This window comes from Podarcis tiliguerta (genome assembly GCF_965153285.1).
Source record: "Podarcis tiliguerta genome assembly, chromosome: 4".
NCBI classification, from domain to species: Eukaryota; Metazoa; Chordata; class Lepidosauria; order Squamata; family Lacertidae; genus Podarcis; species Podarcis tiliguerta.
The window spans coordinates 9,753,372-9,772,159 of NC_139537.1; the positions used below are offsets into that span (position 1 = coordinate 9,753,372).

The 18,788-nt window shown below is 47.1% G+C and overlaps 1 protein-coding gene across 14 annotated transcripts in view; it reads right to left on the minus strand.

Moving 5' to 3' along the window:
* TENM4 (teneurin transmembrane protein 4) overlaps positions 1 to 18,788 on the minus strand; it is a 636,641-nt gene that overhangs the window by 82,585 nt on the left and 535,268 nt on the right. For all 14 annotated transcript variants that reach the window (XM_083435951.1, XM_083435958.1, XM_083435956.1 and 11 more), the window contains 2 exons: positions 10,465 to 10,611; positions 4,293 to 4,509 (listed from right to left, as the gene is read on the minus strand). In XM_083435951.1, coding sequence (XP_083292077.1) covers positions 4,293 to 4,509; positions 10,465 to 10,611 — 364 coding nt within the window. The remainder of the gene's footprint in view (positions 1 to 4,292; positions 4,510 to 10,464; positions 10,612 to 18,788) is intronic.

The window sequence follows — 18,788 nt, forward strand, 5'->3', positions numbered from 1 at the left end:
CCGATAGATGCTCAAGAATCAGTGCACAAACAGCGGTATGTGGATCTAGGGTTATGTTGAAAGGAACACAATGCCCTTCCTTGTCTGCTCCAGAAATAACCTTGCAGAAGGAAAGAAGTTTAATTCTTCAGGTGTCCACTGGAGAGTCCAGTTTTGAACTGGAGAGGATGGGAGCAGGCTGATGATCAAATTGCTGCTGCACACTGGATTATGACCCGGAGCCCTTCTTGCCAACCATCTATGGAAGTGAGGGTGCCAAAGAATTTTCCACCAGCAACTCAAGCCCCAGATGTGCTTGCAAGGAGGCTACAAACCGCAGGAGCTAGACTGCCCAGGTCTTCCTGTGTGACTCTGGACACATCCAGAAACTAAGTTCCTGCTTACAGCTTAACGAGCCACAGAAATGCCTCATTTTTGCTGGATTGTGCTTTATTTATGAATAAACAAACATTGCAGGAAGTGAGAAAGCAGTGTGTTCGCTCTCCAAGAGGAATTGCAGTGCACAGATATTTGTTGTTGTTTAGTTGTTTAGTCGTGTCTGACTCTTTGTGACCCCCTGGACCAGAGCACGCCAGGCACTCCTGTCTTCCACTGCCTCCCACAGTTTGGTCAAACTCATGCTGGTAGCTTTGAGAACACTGTCCAGCCATCTCGTCCTCTGTCGTCCCCTTCTCCTTGTGCCCTCCATCTTTCGCAACATCAGGGTCTTTTCCAGTGAGTCTTCTCTTCTCATGAGGAGGCCAAAGTCTTGGAGCCTCAGCTTCAGGATCTGTCCTTCCAGTGAGCACTCAGGGCTTATTTCCTTCAGAATGGATGCGTTTGATTTTCTTGCAGTCCACGGGACTCTCAAGAGTCTCCTCCAGCACCATAATTCAAAAGCATCAATTCTTTGGCGATCAGCCTTCTTTATGGTCCAGCTCTCACTTCCCTACGTCACTACTGGGAAAACCAGAGCTTTAACTAGACGGACCTTTGTCGGCAAGGTGATGTCTCTGCTTTTTAAGATGCTGTCTAGGTTTGTCATCGCTTTTCTCCCAAGCACAGATAGATTTTGCAATTCCTGCAACCAGTATCTCTGCGGACTCTGCACAGTATTCAGCAAAGTAGTTCCACTAGTGCAAGGACCTTTGGCTGTGCAACAAAACGTGCCCTTCCTCTCCACTCCTCACCTTGTGTACTCCTCCTAGGTCCCCCTAAATCTCCTCTGGGTTTCCCCCCAATCCTCCACTGCAGATTTGGGGAGTGCGTAGGGAGAGGAAAGGGAAGGAAAATGAGTAGAAATCCTTGCGTGAGCAGAAATGCTTGACTAGATACTGCCCCCTCCCTCTCCACAGGCATTCTGCTTATCATAATGATGGCAGGTGGTCTCCTGCACAAACGTGAGCTTCCTGGTTCAGGGGCAACGCAAGCAGAAACCAAAACAAAGCATTGCAAGATGGTGTGTTTCTGTTCATGCCAGCCATACCGTTCTCCACGAAAATCCATTTCACTCTCCCCCTCCCAAACCTGTTTCCTTCCATTAATTGCCAGTCAGAATTTGCGTCCAAAGAGCACACTCAATCCTCACTGGGCTACTGTGGGGCTTCTCCTTTTCCCTTAGGCTCCCCCCTCCCAAAATATATATTTTATGGTACTTTTGCAAAACTTGGGCTGGGGCAGGGAACTGTGGGCCTGCAGGTATTTGCCGACTTCTGGTGTGTGGACATTGCACATTTTTGGCTACCAATGCTTGGAGAATTGAAACCGCTATCAGTTAAATAGGCAGGTTTCCTAGGTAGGTGGTTATGAAGGAATTTAGAACAGCCTCTTTGCGGGGAGAACATTAGGCGAACTGCAACAGGCAGGCAGAAGAAACCTTGCAGGTCATTGGGCTGCCAATTGGAAAAGCTCATTAAACGTGACATCAGATCTACGCGTAACAAAACCTACCTGTCTGTCGGAAGAGCAAACAGACCCAAACAGAAAACAGCAGCAGCAGCAGCACCCTGCCCCAAACACAACCTCATTAGGTATGGCTCTGGTGTGATGTTCACTTAAAAGGAAGTTCCTGGGAGACAGAAATGCCACAGGAAATGTTTTTTCTCCAACCATCAGCTGGGATGTTGGTGGGATGACATTTCCAACAGCATCTTCCCAGTGCAGGCTTGTTTATTACAAGGCTCGTGTTGCCACCGGAGAGCTGATCACAGCTTGTTTACTCCACTGAGATTGGGAGATTGATAACTCTGGGTCGCTGTCCTGGGAAAATAACTCCTACCTACAGGACGAAGGCAAAGGGACGCGGGTGGCGCTGTGGGTTAAACCACTGAGCCTCTTGGGCTTGCCGATCATAAGGTCGGCGGTTCGAATCCCCGCGATGGGGTGAGCTCTCGTTGCTCGGTCCCTGCTCCTGCCAACCTAGCAGTTCAAAAGCACGTCAAAGTGCAAGTAGATAAATAGGTACCACTCCTGCGGGAAGGTAAACGGCGTTTCCGTGCGCTGCTTTGGTTCGCCAGAAGCGGCTTAGTCATGCTGGCCACATGACCCGGAAGCTGTACGCCGGCTCCCTCGGCCAGTAAAGCGAGATGAGCGCCGCAACCCCAGAGTCGGCCACGACTGGACCTAACATTCAGGGGTCCCTTTACCTTTGCAGGATGAAGGCAACTTGAGGTTTTCTTTAGCAACACCCCCTTGCTGACTATTTTGGCCCAGCCCTGCCTGCACACACAAGAGAGTGAAGTGGTAGATTGCTGGGGCAACTGGCTGCACCACTTCAGACTGCAAACTGGTGTGTGTGTGTTGTGTGTGTGCCATTTTTGAACACTCCCTGTAAAAGAGAACATGGACAGAGAAAATAGTTTCTCCTCCCATAACATTAGACTCCTGGGTAGCCAGTAAAGTGGAAGGCCAGAAGGCTCCGGAAAGATTCTAAAATTACTTCTCCACGCAGTGCAGGGTTTAAACTATGGAACTCCCTGCCACATGAGGAAGTGATGGCCACCAAATTTGGATGGCTTTAAAGGAGGACTGGGCAAATTCACGGAGGAGAGCGCTAACGATGGTTTGGCAGTTGCTGATTTATTCCAGGGTTGCGTGTTCCTGACTCCTATGCCAATGGCTACCAGCTGCATCAGAGAATTGATGGCTCACTTGGTTAGAGCGTGGTGCTGATAATGCCAAGGTTGGAGGTTCAATCCCCGTATTCCAGATGATACATTACTGTGTATCATCTGACCCATCGACTGCAGTTATTAAGTTTGCAGATGACATCACCATAATGGGTTTAATAACAGGTGGAGACGTATCAGCGTATAGAGGGGAGGTCCAAAAAATATCTATATGGTGCCTAAGGAACAACTTGCACCTTAATATCAACAAGACAAAGGAGATGGTGTTGGACTTTCGGAGGAAGAGAGGAGAACTAGCTCCAGTGTACATCGGGGAGGGCTGTGTGGAGAGAGTCTCTTCCTTTAAATTCCTAGGAGTTTATCTCAGTGAAGACCTTACATGGAAGATCAATACAACCCAGGTGGTTAAGAAAGCCCAACAGAGACTCCATCTCCTCAGAGTATTGCGGAAGAACGATGTCAATCAACATTTGATGATCTCCTTCTACCGGTCAACAATAGAAAGTGTCCTTTCATACTGCATCACGGTATGGTACGCTGGTTTGACATCATCTGATAGGAAGCGCCTACAGAGGGTGCTGAATACAGCACAAGATATTATGGGCTGTCCCGTGAATCCGCTGGATGAAATAGCGGAAGAACCTTGCCTCAGGAGAGTGAGGGAAATTCTCAGGGATGATTCACACCCTGGCCGGCACTTTCTTGATCTCCAGCCCTCGGACAGAAGATATAGAAGCATGATTAGTCGCACCAACAGGGTAAAGAACAGCTTCTATCCGTGGGCTGTTAGGCTGCTGAGTGAAAAGAAAACAACAGGGCAACTGACTTTTGGGTTTGGTGGGTGTGCGTCAGTAAACGAGGGGAATTAAGACTAAGAGAGCTGAGTGGGGGTGCTCGTGTAATCTCACTGTATGCAAGTTGTACAAGTGACAATAAAGTATTTCAATATTCAATTTCAATTCCTGCCGAACTCTACAACTCTAGAATTCTATGACCCTTAGGACAGGGTGTTGTTACGCTCAGGTCTTGCTTGTGGGCTTCCCATTGTGGCATTTGGCTGGTCAGCCAGGAAAACAGGGATGCTGGACAGAGCAGCCCTTTGCTCTCACTTCCAGCAGGGCTCTTTCTTGTGGCACAAGAACACTTTTGATCCTTGTTGGGAGTGGGGCAAAGGAAAGCACTTACCCTCCGTTGAAAGGGTTCTCCCCAGGAATGATGTGCGTGCTGTCCTTGCCAACCAGGAATTTGATCCGGTCGTAGAACGAATAAAGGTTCTGCTGTGACACCGGGGGCTGTGTCTCCTGTATGATATCCAGGGGGTCCGGGGAGCCAAGGCAGAGCGTGTTAGTATGGCACAGGGGCTGAAGGCAGCAGTCTGGATCCATGCAGTCCATCAGTCCATCTGTGGGTTGGGCAGAAAAGGAAAGAAACACACTCAATAGGGGAAGCAGGTGGCTGGAGCGATATTCAGAGCAGCGATAGTGTCAGGGCTGGTTCAGCTGCTGGTCAGCACAGAGTCTCAGAGACAAGCAGTGAAGTTAATTGTTTGTCCAAGAAAACAGTATACAAACAGAGAATACAGTGGTACCTCGGGTTACAGACGCTTCAGGTTACAGACGCTTCAGGTTATAGACTCTGCTAACCCAGAAATAGTACCTCGGGTTAATAATAATAATAATAATAATAATAATAATAATAATAATAATAATAATAAATTTATTATTTGTACCCCGCCCATCTGGCTGGGTTTCCCCAGACACTCTGGGCTGCTTCCACAGAGACCATAGATACACTAAGATGTCACACATTAAAAACTTCCCTGAACAGGGCTGCCTTAAGATGTCTTCTGAATGTCAGGTAGTTGTTTATCGCTTTGACATCTGAAGGGAGGGCGTTCCACAGGGAGGGTGCCACTACCAAGAAGGCCCTCTTCCTGGTTCCCTGTAGCTTTGCTTCTCGCAATGAGGGAACCACCAGAAGGCCCTCGGCGCTGGACCTCAGCGTCCGGGCAGAACGATGGGGGTGGAGACGCTCCGTCAGGTATACTTCAGGTTACATACGCTTCAGATTACAGAGTCCGCTAACCCAGAAATAGTACCTCAGGTTAAGAACTTTGCTTCAGGATGAGAACAGAAATCGCGCGGCGGCAGCGGGAGGCCCCATTAGCTAAAGTGGTACCTCAGGTTAAGAACAGTTTCAGGTTAAGAACGGACCTCCGGAACAAATTAAGTTCTTAACCCGAGGTAGCACTGCACTCAAGGCAAGACTGGATCCCAGTAAAGCAATTTGGTGCACCCTTCCCTCTGCCATTTGTGAGACTCTCCTCCTGAAAACACATCCTTTTACTCAGGCCTCTCCTGATCCTCTAAGCTTCGATTCTCCTGCTTTGCTCGCCTGCTATTTTTATTTTATTTTGCTGTTTATGCACAGTATCCATGCAACTCACTCAGCCAGCACGAGGATTCCCTTCTCAGTAGTGGCGCCTGCCCTGTGGAACACCCTCCCCTGAGATGTCCAAGAGATAAATAATTGTATGACCCAGCGCTCGACATTAGCCAGTGTTTTGACCACTTGCGAGCAAGTGAAGATGTCGCCTGACAGCTCCACTATCTGAAGATGAGGATACTTGGATCTGGGTTGTTTTCACACACACTAATACCCCATCTCTCCGTTATATTTTATCTTCACAATTGGAATGAATTTCAGGAACCGAAATTCTTTATCTGCGCAGCCTGAGCAGGAGCAGTGAACAACGTTGTAGTTAGCTGATGTCGCCTGTCTTCACTTACCCCAACCCCACTGCTCTGCTCCCAGTTGTGAAGAATATTCTTAGGTTATGAATGGTCTGTGTTCACCATTAAGAGGTCGGAATGGGCCAGTGTATCTGTGTACCAGCCCTGGGTCAAGTGACTTTTCTTCTTTAAGTTCTCAAAGCTCAAGGTTGTCATCTGAACTAACCAGATGTTTTGACTGAGAATCAATCACAGTCAGTCCATCCTTTGAGAAATAAGACTTGAGAGCCGCCAAAATGGCAACTAGACATTCCATTTTGGCAACTGCATCCCTGGTTTAAGAAGCCATTTGGTGCCTAGCTGATATACCTGAGTAATAATAATAATAATAATAATAATAATAATAATAATAAAAAATAAATTTTTATTTATACCCTACCCTTCCTGGTTCAGCAAACTGGGCTCAGGGCGGCTAACGACAAATTTAAAACACTTAATTGATGCAACAAAAAACAGCATAAAATACAGTATAAAACGTGAATAACAATAAATTCAGAACTCAAAAATCAATTTAGGGGGAAAATCCACCCAATAAACATTAGATGATCACCAGGGCTAGCTGGCTAAATTAGTCCTATTTGGGCCAGCGAGGAGACTAGGGGAGAATTAGCTGTGGGATCCCAGAGCGGGTAATCTTCATAAAAAGGGGGAGAATGAGGGAAGGAAGGGGAATAAAAGATCAGGCTAAATTCAAATGGAAAGCCAGGCGGAATAGCTCTGTCTTACAGGCCCTGCAGAAGGAAGCTAAATCTTGCAGGGCCCTGGTCGCATGGGACAGAGCATTCCACCAGGTTGGAGCCATCACTGAGAAGGCCCTGGCCCTGGTGGAGGATAACACTGATACAACCTTCAGTAGATCTGTGAAGGCACCCTGTATCGGGAAGCTTTCCATGCCTGATGTTCTGTTGTGGTTCTGTAAATTCTGGGAGGTATTTCTGCCCCAAAATTGGTAGGGTGTGGGGGCTGTGGGAAGATTCAGGCAGGGACCTTACCTAGTCAATAGCTCAGTCTCATAACCGCTAAACTGTACCAGCTCAGGTTTATAAATGTGGCTTTGGTCTCCCAACGCCCAGAATAACCAGATAAGCGATTGTGGGAAGAGAGAGCAACATTATTTATTAAATCCTTGCTGTTTGCCAAAAGACGTCATGTTGACAATGTTGGTTTTTTTATGATCGTCATTTTTATTTTTATTTTTTAAAAAGAAAAAACACAGTAGCAAGGGTCCGTTTATATGCTTCTTTCTCTTTGAGGCTTTAAGCCTTCCTGTGTGTGTGTTTCTGCACAGGTTGTGCGCGGCTGAATCTGCCCAACGCACGCAGCTCCTAAATTTTCCTGAGCCAAAGGGAGCGTAATCCTGCAACACCCATTAAAAGGCAAGGGGAGCTGAGGATCCGCTTTCAGGGAGTTTTTAAGAGCTCTAGAGATGTCAGGGGGGGAGGAAAGTTCCTTTGTCATGCTAGCAGAATAAAGGAAACAAGGAAAGAGGAGCAGGCAGGAGGGGAAGAAACCTCAGCTGCACATGGACAGGAAGAAATATTAGGTGCAAGGCTGCCTCTGCAGCATCCTTGCCTGGTCCCAGATGCTCTGCTGATGGTTTCCTCCCCGAAACACATGCCTACTGCCATTGGCAGTTTAATTTTGGCCTTTACAGTCTTAATCTGAGGCAGAGAAGCCAAGGCGGAAGCCAGCAATGGATGCAGTTATCTGTTCCAGCTGTCCCGCTGAAGCGGAGGAGAACAAATTACAAGCACACAGGGACTTGATCCAGGCTGGAACCGAAACAGGGACAAAGGGGCATTGGGAGAAGGGCCACCGATGGCTATGAGCCACGTTGGTTGTGCTGTGGCCCCACAGTCACAGGCAGGAAATGCTTCTGAATGCCAGCTGTTGAAAGCCACAGGATGGGGGAGAGTTGCTGTCTTGCTCAGGTGTTGCTTGCAGGTTTCCCACAGGCATCTGATTGGCCGCTGTGAGAATAGGATGCTGGACTAGATGGCCCATTGGCCTGACCCAGCAGGATCTCCTTCTCTTCTTAAAGGTAAAGGGACCCCTGACCATTAGGTCCAGTCGTGGCCGACTCTGGGGTTGCGGCGCTCGTCTCACTTTACTGGCCGAGGGAGCCGGCGTACAGCTTCCGGGTCATGTGGCCAGCATGACTAAGCCGCTTCTGGCGAACCAGAGCAGTGCACGGAAGTGCTGTTTACCTTCCCGCCGGAGCGGTACCTATTTATCTACTTGCACTTTGACGTGCTTTCGAACTGCTAGGTTGGCAGGAGCAGGGACCGAGCAACGGGAGCTCACCCCGTCACGGGGATTTGAACCGCCGGCCTTCTGATCGGCAGGTCCTAGGCTCAGTGGTTTAACCCACAGCGCCACCTGCGTCTCTTGTATTAAAAGCCAACAAATGCATTGGTTAGGCACACTTCCTCCAAATATATGCATCGTTGTACATACTAGTTGGTCAGGAAACTGCACTGCAAAATCCAGAGGTGCGTGAAGGGAACAGGGGACAGCTGTGTTTTCCTTCACATATTATTATCGGTAGTTTCCAATTAAAATGCAAAAATAATGATCAAATTTCTTCCCCACCCCGTGTTCCAGTTATACTCCAAGCTGTCAGCTGAAAGCGCTACTTTGTGGGAAGAAAAATTTTGTGCAGCTATGTCCCAAAATTGCCCCAAATACACACACACACACACGTGCAGCAACCCCAGCTTTGAGCAACACTCTTTGACAATAACAACCACAGCTTCCATTCTTCCGTTCTGTTTTGGGTCCAGATTGCCTGTCGAAAAAACCACATTTTTCCCTCTCCACTCCCCTCAAAGGCAATTTTTGGTCCTCTCTCACAGAAGCAGAGATTACAGCCTAAATCCACATATTTGACACATCTGGTGTGGTGAATGGCACCGCTGCTTTGAGCCTGCTGTAAACAGAAATGAAGACGGAGGGATCTAGTTTCGCGGGAGAGAAGAAAGTGTCCTTTGTTTTATAGCGTGTGTGTTTTTATACTGGCGTGGTGGGAGCGAGAGAATGCAGAGTTTCTGTACCTTCATTTCTGAATCTTTTTCCAAGGGAAGTAATCTGGGCCATTTACCACACCAGATGTCAAAACTATCTTAAGCATTCGATATATGTTTTTAAAAACCACAACCTTGGATCCTTCTGCAAGAGATAATCTCCCTTGGGTTTACGTCCAACCTCCCTCCCCTGGAAATAGAATTGCTCTTGTAATACACAGACAATGCTTGCGTTTTACTGCTATCTTAGGAACAGGAGGGAGCTGACTGGCAGAGTCAGGACATTGGTTTCTCTAGTTCACTATTGTCTACACTGACTGGCAGCAGCCAGGGATTAAAACTGGGAACTTATATAATAATAATAATTTATTATTTATACCCTGCCCATCTGGCTGAGTCTCCCCAGCCACTCTGGGTGGCTCCCAATCAAGTATTAAAAACAATACTGCGTTAAATATTAAAAACTTCCCTCAACAGGGCTGCCTTCAGATGTCTTTTAAAGATAGGATAGCTACTTATTTCCTTCACATCCGAAGGGAGGGTGTTACTGGCCGACGGAGCCAGTGTTCAGCTTCTGGGTCATGTGGCCAGCATGACTAAGCCGCTTCTGGAGAACCAGAGCAGCGCACGGAAACGCTGTTTACTTTCCCGCTGGAGCGGTACCTATTTATCTACTTGCACTTTGATGGGCTCGGGTTAAGTACTTAATTCGTTCTGGAGGTCCGTTCTTAACCTGAAACTGTTCTTAACCTGAGACACCACTTTAGCTAATGGGGCCTCCTGCTGCTGCTGTGCTGCTGGCCACAATTTCTGTTCTGATCCTGAAGCAAAGTTCTTAACCCGAGGTACTATTTCTGGGTTAGAGGAGTCTGTAACCTGAAGCGTCTGTAACCTGAGGTACCACTGTACACCTTTAGGCAACAGGCACAAGCATTCCTCTTCAGCCAGGCCCTGGGCCAACCAACAGTCCATGTCCTCTGCAGGACATTGAGCTTAATTCCAGAAGTGTTTGCTTTAATGCAACACAGTGGTACCTCGGGTTAAGTACTTAATTCGTTCCAGAGGTCCGCTCTTAACCTGAAACTGTTCTTAACCTGAAGCACCACTTTCGCTAATGGGGCCTCCTGCTGCCGCCTCACCATCGGAGCACGATTTCTGTTCTTATCCTGAAGAAAAGTTCTTAACTCGGGGTACTATTTCTGGGTTAGCGGAGTCTGTAACCTGAAGCGTCTGTAACCTGAAGCCTATGTAACCTAAGGTACCACTGTAATTTATTGAGCCAGACCACTTGTCCATCTAACTTAGCATTTCTACACTGACCAATGGCAGCTGTCCATGGTTTCATGGTGCCCCAGTCCTACTTGGCGATTCCAACAATCGAAGCCAGCAGCTGGGGCATGCGAGGCAAACTCTCTGTCTGGGAGCTACAGACTTTTGCCATTTGGGGACATTCAGGGACACCCACCCACCCCTCCGATTTTCAGGATGGTGCAGGCCAACGGAGACCTGCAGTCTGACAAACCACGGTGGTGGGTGCTTTACCTCCATCATTGTCCTTCCCGTCGCCGCACGCTGTCTCCATCGATGTGTCGCAGCCGGCCCCTCTCCAGCCCAGCTGGCAGACACAGCGCCACCCATTCATGTCGAGCGTGCACCTGCCGTTGCCGTTGCACAAGCCGGGACACCCCTCTGGAATGGCAGAAAGGGAAAGAACAGTTCCAGGAAGCCATTGAGAAATTAAAACAGGGTCGGGGAGTGAGAGGAATATGCAACCTATCTGTTGTGTCTAGACAAAACAGGGACTTGCAAGGACCATGGTTAACAGTCTTCCCTGGGCCAGATTTAGGTTTGATGAGGCCCTAAGCTGCTGAAGGTAATAGGGCCCTTTATATGTCCAGCTGCCCTTTGTCAACAACGAATTGTCGCTGTTTTTTGTGTTGAATATATGCTATATGGTGATTTATGGACCTAATCGGTATCTCAAGCCATTTGCACATGTTGCCTTGCAACCCGTCCATGCAGAATGGAGGCACCCTATATATAAAAAGGTAAAGGTACCCCTGCCCGTTCGGGCCAGTCTTGCCAGACTCTAGGGTTGTGCGCTCATCTCACTCTATAGGCCGGGAGCCAGCGCTGTCCGCAGACACTTCCGGGTCACGTGGCCAGCGTGACAAGCTGCATCTGGCGAGCCAGCACAGCACACGGAACGCCGTTTACCTTCCCGCTGGTTGCCAATTACTCTCCGGGCCCCATTACCTTCAGTCCCTATTTATCTACTTGCACCCGGGGGTGCTTTCGAACTGCTAGGTTGGCAGGCGCTGGGACTGAATGACGGGAGCGCACCCCGCCGCAGGGATTCGAACCGCCGACCATGGGATCGGCAAGTCCTAGGCACTGAGGTTTTACCCACAGTGCCACCCGTGTCCCCTTACCCTATATATAGAAAGGAGCAAACCAGTGATATTTTAGGGAGCAGGCTAGCAGGCGGGGCCCATCACTTACATCGTAGAAGCCTACATAACACAAACACTGTTGCTGCATGTACGTTTTGTTTTATTTGTTTTTTATGTTATATTTTGGAAATGTACATCCAGGGTTTTTTTCCTTTAATTTTTTGGGGGCCCCCAAGAGAGTGGTACCCTAAGCTACAGCTTGGTTAGCTTATACGTAAATCTGGCACTGGGTCTTCCACTACAAAAGGAGGTTTGCACCATTTAAGTCAACATTTCTTTTTTTTAAGAGGGCATGCAAGCATCTGAACCCGATTTGCAGGTGGTTGGACATGCAATCACAATGGAGGATATCTGGGAATGTCCTCCCCCCCCCCCTTAAAAACAACAACTTCTTTTCTCATATCCAAAGGGAATAATTTGCAAATTACTATAGTGAACGTAAAAGAAAGATTATGCTCTGAATCAATTATACTGCAATTTTTCTTATTCCAGAAAAAAAAAAAACATGCGGAAGATTCATTTTCATTAACATTAACAGAAAACACTTTCATTCGCTGTGCTTCTTTATGCCATACATATGCCCACCAATTTATCCATTTACATTATCTCTCTTCTTAGCCAACTATTTACAAAAATAAAATACATTCTCTCTTTTAAAAAAACCTACCCCAAAAAGTGACCGGGATTATCCATTTTTTGCTTCAGCATCTTCGTAAACAATTTCGTTACCTCCGTTATAACGGTATATTTTAAATAATCTAGTAATAACCAAGGAAACAAAGCGCCAAGTATTTGAAAAGAACTGGCAGTGATGGATTTATTGACTGCTGGGAATGTCAACAAGGTATTAAACACAGAGTTTGTCTTATCGAATTAATCATTGATCTGTTCCGGTGTGTTGCTCGAGTCCTAATTTTGAGTACCTTTTTGTCAGAGCAAATCAAAACAAAGTTAAGGCAGGGCCTAGTGTAAATTATACTTCCAACGGGCAGGGTCCCCCGCCCCCTGTTTTTAGCAAAATAATTGCAGACATCCATTTTCATTTGTTCAGCATTAAGCTTCTTGCATTTATCGTTGGCAAATTTCAATCTGGGTGGTGACTATAAATACGACATAACAATTCAGTACATCTATCCTTTGTCTGCAGTCTTCAGTCATTATCCTGTTTCCACTTAAACTTACAACCAGATTGTCCTGAGATTCTTGTAACTTATATTTTGCCTAGAAGCATGGTGCGGCGCTGGTGCTGTGTCCCTCCTTCATTCCCTGAGTGCATATATTCATATTATCTCAGACCCTCCAAGTGTCCCTATTTTTCAGGGACAGCCCCGGATTTACAGAAGGCGTCCCAGTTTCTGATTTGATCCCTGAAAATCCTGCTTTTCCACAGGACATCCCTATTTTCATCAGAGAAACGTTGGAGGGTATCTTGTCGCAGTAGAGTCTCCAGTTCTCTCAATTTTAGTTCATTGAAAAACTCAATATTTGTCCTAAGCAGTGGCAAAGTTCATATTGGTGGTTGCAAGAACCAATGATCCCTATATTCTGAACAAAATGCTTGTTTAACCTGGCGGTAGGCTGTATGAATTGTGTACTGCTTTGTAACGATTTGTTGGGTCTCCGGACCGTAATAAAGATTGTTGTTGTTGTATTTGTCCTAAGCACCTTGTGAGAGTGTGGATGGATCTTAGTTCAGGATAACTAGTTCTGCTCTCTGAAATAGTTATGGTTGGCTAGCATATCTAGACTAACTGCAGTAATAATAATAATGATATTTTTTTATTTATACCCCGCCCTTCCCGGTTCAGAAAACCAGGCTCAGGGCGGCTAACTACAAATTTAAAACACTTAATTGATGCAACAAAAAACCAGCATAAAATACAGTGGTACCTCACAAGACAAATGCCTCGCAAGACGAAAAACTCGCAAGATGAAAGAGTTTTTCGTTTTCTGAGTTGCTTCGCAAGACGAATTTCCCTATGGGCTTGCTTCGCAAGACGAAAATGTCTTGCGCCTTTTTTTTAAAACCGTCAATGCATTCCTATGGGAAACCGTCAATGCACAGTGGTGCTTCGCAAGACGAAAAAATTCACAAGGTGAAAAAACACACAGAACGAATTAATTTCGTCTTGCGAGGCACTACTGTACAGTATAAAACGTGAATAACAATAAAATCACAATTCGAAAATCAGTTGGGGGGGTGGAAATTCATCCAATAAACATTAGATGATCACCAGGGCTAGCTGGCTAAATTAGTCCTATTAGTAGAATTATTCTTGTGGCCCTCCAAGATGTTGTTGGACTACAACTCCCATCAGCCCTGACCATTGCCCATGCTGGCTGGGGCTGATGGGAGTTGCAGTCCAACAACAGCTTCCCCATCCTTCATTTGCAAGTCCCCTACTTCCTGCAGCAACACAATGGCACTTTAGAATTCAAGGGGAATCTCTTGTAGACTAGAATGTCAACATATGAATGGACTTTGGGCAAAGAGAACCAAATGGGAGTTTTTACAAGCTTGGTGCCAAAACCGAGCAAGCTTGAGGGCTCAGCTGTTAGTACAGATGAGCACCACCTGTTTATCATGGTAGTTTGAGGGATAATGGACAAGCGGTGAGCACAAAATCCATGGTGCAGGAGGGCTACAAGGCTGCTAAGCCAGGCCACTACTAATTTCTGAAAATGAGCTTTGAGCCTTGCAACTGAGCATCTTTTCTCCCTTCACCTCCTTTAATAATAATAAAATAATAAATTTTTATTTATACCCCGCCCTTCCCAGTTCAAAAACCGGGCTCAGGGCGGCTAACAACAAATTTAAAACACTTAATTGTAAAAGCAGCATAAAATACAGTATAAAAACATGAATAACAATAAAATTCAAAGTTCAGAAATCAATTTAGGGGGAAATCCATCTAATAAGCATTAGATAATCCCCAGGGCTAGCTGGCTGAATTGGTCCTATTTGGGCCAGCGAGGAGGCCAGGGGAGAATTACCTGTGGGGTCTCAGAGCGGGTGATCTTCATAAAAGGGGAGGGGGAGGGAAGAGAAGGGAAATAGAAGATCAGGCTGAATTCAAATTAAAGGCCAGGCAGATTAGCTCTGTCTTACAGGCCTGACGGAAGGGGGTTAAATCCTGAAGGGCCCTAGTCTCATGGGACAGAGCATTCCACCAGGTCGGAGCCACCACTGAGAAGGCCCTGGCTTTGGTGGAGGATAGTCTGACTTCCTTAGGGCCCAGGACCTCTAAACTATGGTTATTCATGACCTTAAGGTCCTCTGCGGGGCAGACCAGGAGAGGCAGTCCTGTAAATAGGAGGGCCCTTTAGCAGGCAGTGGAGGAGAAAACTGGTAGCATCTGCTTCCAGGTTTAAATTAGACACAGTTTGTCATTGTGTTGGAACCAGGGTCTGTGTTAGTTTTAGCTATGGTTTGCTGGAACGCAGCAGGATCACAAAACACGGTTTCACCTCAGCTCATTTCCCGAAGCCATAGTTTAAACTAACCACAGGTCGCCCTTGACTAACCATAGTTCATTTACACCAGGAAGCGGATGCTTCTCATTATCTTCCGTGGCATACAGCAGAGGAGGAGGTGAACAAGCATGACCAGAGACTGAGGCACCAGAGTACCAAACCAAGTGCCATTATTGTTTTCCCATGCATAGCTCTTGCCTGACATTCTGGCACAAATAATGAGTGAAGCTGCGTCTGGGAGGGTGGAAGCAAACAAAACCAGTTGCTCCATATCTACAATGACATTTTCCCTCTTTCTGCCAAGGCTATTTACTCAGATTAGCGAGTGATTACCTTGCAGTTTTTAGAGACTGGTAGCCGGAATAATCTGCTGCTAATGATCTGGGCAATTAGAGCTCTTTAATTAGTCCCAGTCATAACCCTCCTATTTCCCTCAGACGGCTCCTTCTAGAGAGTTGATTTAGAGATTAGAGTTGGAGGCTGAAAGAGTTTGGGTGGGGGCACAGATGGGCATAGATGGACGCAACTGGAATCGTCATTTCAAAGTCCCTGATAACTTTGTTGCACCCCTGTCCTCAAATCCGGATTACTTGGTTCTCTACACAGCATGTTTTTTTTATTATTATTTAGACCCTTCACCCCTGCTAGTCTTTACATGGGGGAGAAGAAGAAGAAGAAGAAGAAGAAGAAGAAGAAGAAGAGGAGGAGTTTGGGTTTGATATCCCGCTTTCTCACTACCCGAAGGAGTCTCAAAGCGGCTAACATTCTCCTTTCCCCTCCTCCCCCACAACAAACACTCTGTGAGGTGAGTGGGGCTGAGAGACTTCAGAGAAGTGTGACTGGCCCAAGGTCACCCAGCAGCTGCATGTGGAGGAGCGGAGACGCGAACCCGATTCCCCAGATTACGAGACTACCGCTCTTAACCACTACACCACGCTGGCTCTTTGAAGTCGAACTGTTGCATTAGCAGCACTGAAGTCACCTCCTCAGGACGCAAGCCTGGGCAGTGTGTCTGGAGGTCCTGGGCTGCCCAGATGACAAGACCCTCTTTTCTTGGTCTTGCTAATGTGGTCCAAAGGAAAGCAGAGCAAAATCTTTGGCACCAGCTTGGTGGCAGGGGCTGCCGGAAGGAGGCGTACAAGGCGCCATCCAACTGTCTTAGATACTCGCACTCCAGATTTGTGTAGGGTTGATTCCTTATATCTCCTGATGATATCCTGCAAGGCAGTGGAGGTTTAGGATCAGAGTTTTCCTTCTCCTAGATAGGCTACCTTCCCATCTGGATGAGCCCCATCTGCCCCTTACTTCCCTCTACAACAGGGATGGCCAACTCCCAAGAGACTGTGATCTACTCCCACTATAAAAAAACCACAAAAATGGCTTTTTGGTTCTAGGTTCAGGTAAGTAGCCGTGTTGGTCTGACACAGTGTGTGTGTGTGTGTGTGTGTATATATATATATATATATAGTCCAGTAGCGCCTTTGTTGTTTAGTCGTTTAGTCGTATCCGATTCTTCATGACCCCATGGACCAGAACACGCCAGGCACTCCTGTTTTTCACTGCCTCCCGCAGTTTGGTCAAACTCATGCTGGTAGCATCAAAATCACTGTCCCACCATCTTGTCCTCTGTCATCCCCTTCTCCTTGTGCCCTCCATCTTTCCCAGCATCAGGGTCTTTTCCAGGGAGTCTTCTCTTCTCATGAGGTGGCCAAAGTACTGAAGCCTCAACTTCATGATCTGTCCTTCCAGTGAGCACTCAGGGCTGATTTCCTTCAGAATGCAGAGGTTTGATCTTCTTGCAGTCCATGGGACTCTCAAGAGTCTCCTCTAGCACCAGAATTCAAAAGCTAGAGATCAGCCTTCTTTATGGTCCAGCTCTCACTTCCATACATCACTACTGGGAAAACCATAACTTTAACTATACGGACCTTTGTCGGCAAGGTGATGTCTCTGCTTTTTAAGATACTGTCTTGGTTTGTCATTGCTTTTCTCACAAAGAAGCAGGCGTCTTTTAATTTCGTGGCTGCTGTCACCATCTGCAGTGATCATGGAGCCCAAGAAAGTAAAATCTCTCACTGCCTCAATTTCTTGCCCTTCTATTTGCCAGGAGGTGATGGGCCCAGTGGCCATAATCTTCGTTTTTTTGATGTTGAGCTTCAGACCATATTTTGCACTCTCCTCTTTCACCCTCATTAAAAGGTTGCGCCTCACTTTCTGCCATCCAGTAGCACCTTAGAGACCAACTAAGTTTGTTCTTGGTATGAGCTTTCGTGTGCATGCACACTTGGTATCTGAAAAAGTGTGCATTTACACGAAAGCTCATACCAAGAAAAAACTTTTGTTGTCGGACACGACTAAACAACAATGTCCTGAGAAGATGTGGTTGAATCTGTGGGGTTTCTTTTAAGCTCAGCGTGCAGCAAAGCAGTTGCGCAAAAAGTTTATTCACCGACTCCCTCGGCTCCTCTTTCCTCCTGCAATCGTATCTAGTTCCAAACCCCTTTTCCTTAATGTCTGCTGACAGAACAGAGCGATGAATCCCTTACTGAGATGATGTGTATGAAGTGCTATGTACACGCTGCATGTGTTTATCACCAATCATTCCACCGTGAGACCGGGTCGAGTATAAAGATTTGCAGAAACCTCGTCTGGCTGTGTGGATGGAAATGCAAACTGGCTCCCGGCTGCTGCGACTGAGTTTGGAATTTCGTCAGCCAAGGGCTTTGCCCCAAAGAACCCCAGGGACTGTCGTTTTCTGAGCGTGCTGACAATCTGATGCTCAAGACTTCTGCCTTCTCTCTCCCTCAAATGACTGCAATTCCCAGAGTTAGTGAGGGGACAGCTATTAAACCAATTCAAGCCTCTGGTGTAGATAACGCCCAGATTGTTTTGCTGGTTTGGATTAGAGCAGACCAAATCCAACAGAGTCTCTCCCAGCTCAGCTCAGAATGGCTGATTTGGCAATTCCAACCCCAAACGTGCTAATGATTAGGAATGCCTAAATGGCGTGTTCCCTTCAAGCCATGCATTCTGCTCATGTGAGCAATAAGAGTTATGGAAGCTGGAAGCTACAGCAAGTGACGATCACTCCGCAGTGCGTCGTAAACGCGAAGGTTTACGGCAAGCACGCTCGCTTTAACCTGCTGCAAACTTTATGTGAGGGCTGGCTAACCCCCGGACTGGGGCCTGATCTAGCCCCCCAAAGGCATTTATACTGCCCCTGCCCTCCTCAGATTTCAGTGATAGAAGCATAGAGAAAAATAATGTAAAGCAGACACAGTGCGGGTGGGGGGGGGGTGTCCCCGCCAGTCATCATATGAATCATCTGATGAGCAGGTAGACATAACTCTCCCCTTCAGCTGATCTGCATATGTCAGCAGGGACAGGAGGTGTGTGTGTGTGTGTGTGTGTGTGTGTATGAGAGAGAGAGAGAGAGAGAGAGAGAGAGAGAGAAGGTTGCTTTTGACCAAATTCATTGGCCTGACAAAGTGTGAAGGTAACCTTTGTGTCCTCCAACAACAACAACCTGGACCCTGAGATCATCTTCTGAGGCCCTTCTTCATGTGTTTCCTCCTCGAGAGGTCCGGAGGGTGGCAACATGAGAACAGGGCCTTTTCTGCAGTGGCTCCCCGTCTGTGGAATGCTCTCCCCAGGGAAGTTCGCCTGGCGCCTTCATTATACAGTCAAACCTCAGATCCCGAACGCCAATGTTTTGGCTCCCGAATGCTGAAAACCCGATTTTTGAACATTTTCCGGAAGCTGAATGTCCGACGCGGCTTCCGCTTGAGTGCAGGAAGCTCCTGCAACCAATCAGAAGCCATGCCTCGGTTGTTGAACATTTTGGAAGCTGAAAGCGCTTCCAGAACAGATTACGTTCGACAACTGAGGTTTGACTGTACACCTTTAGGCACCAGGCAAAAACATTCCTTTTTAACCAGG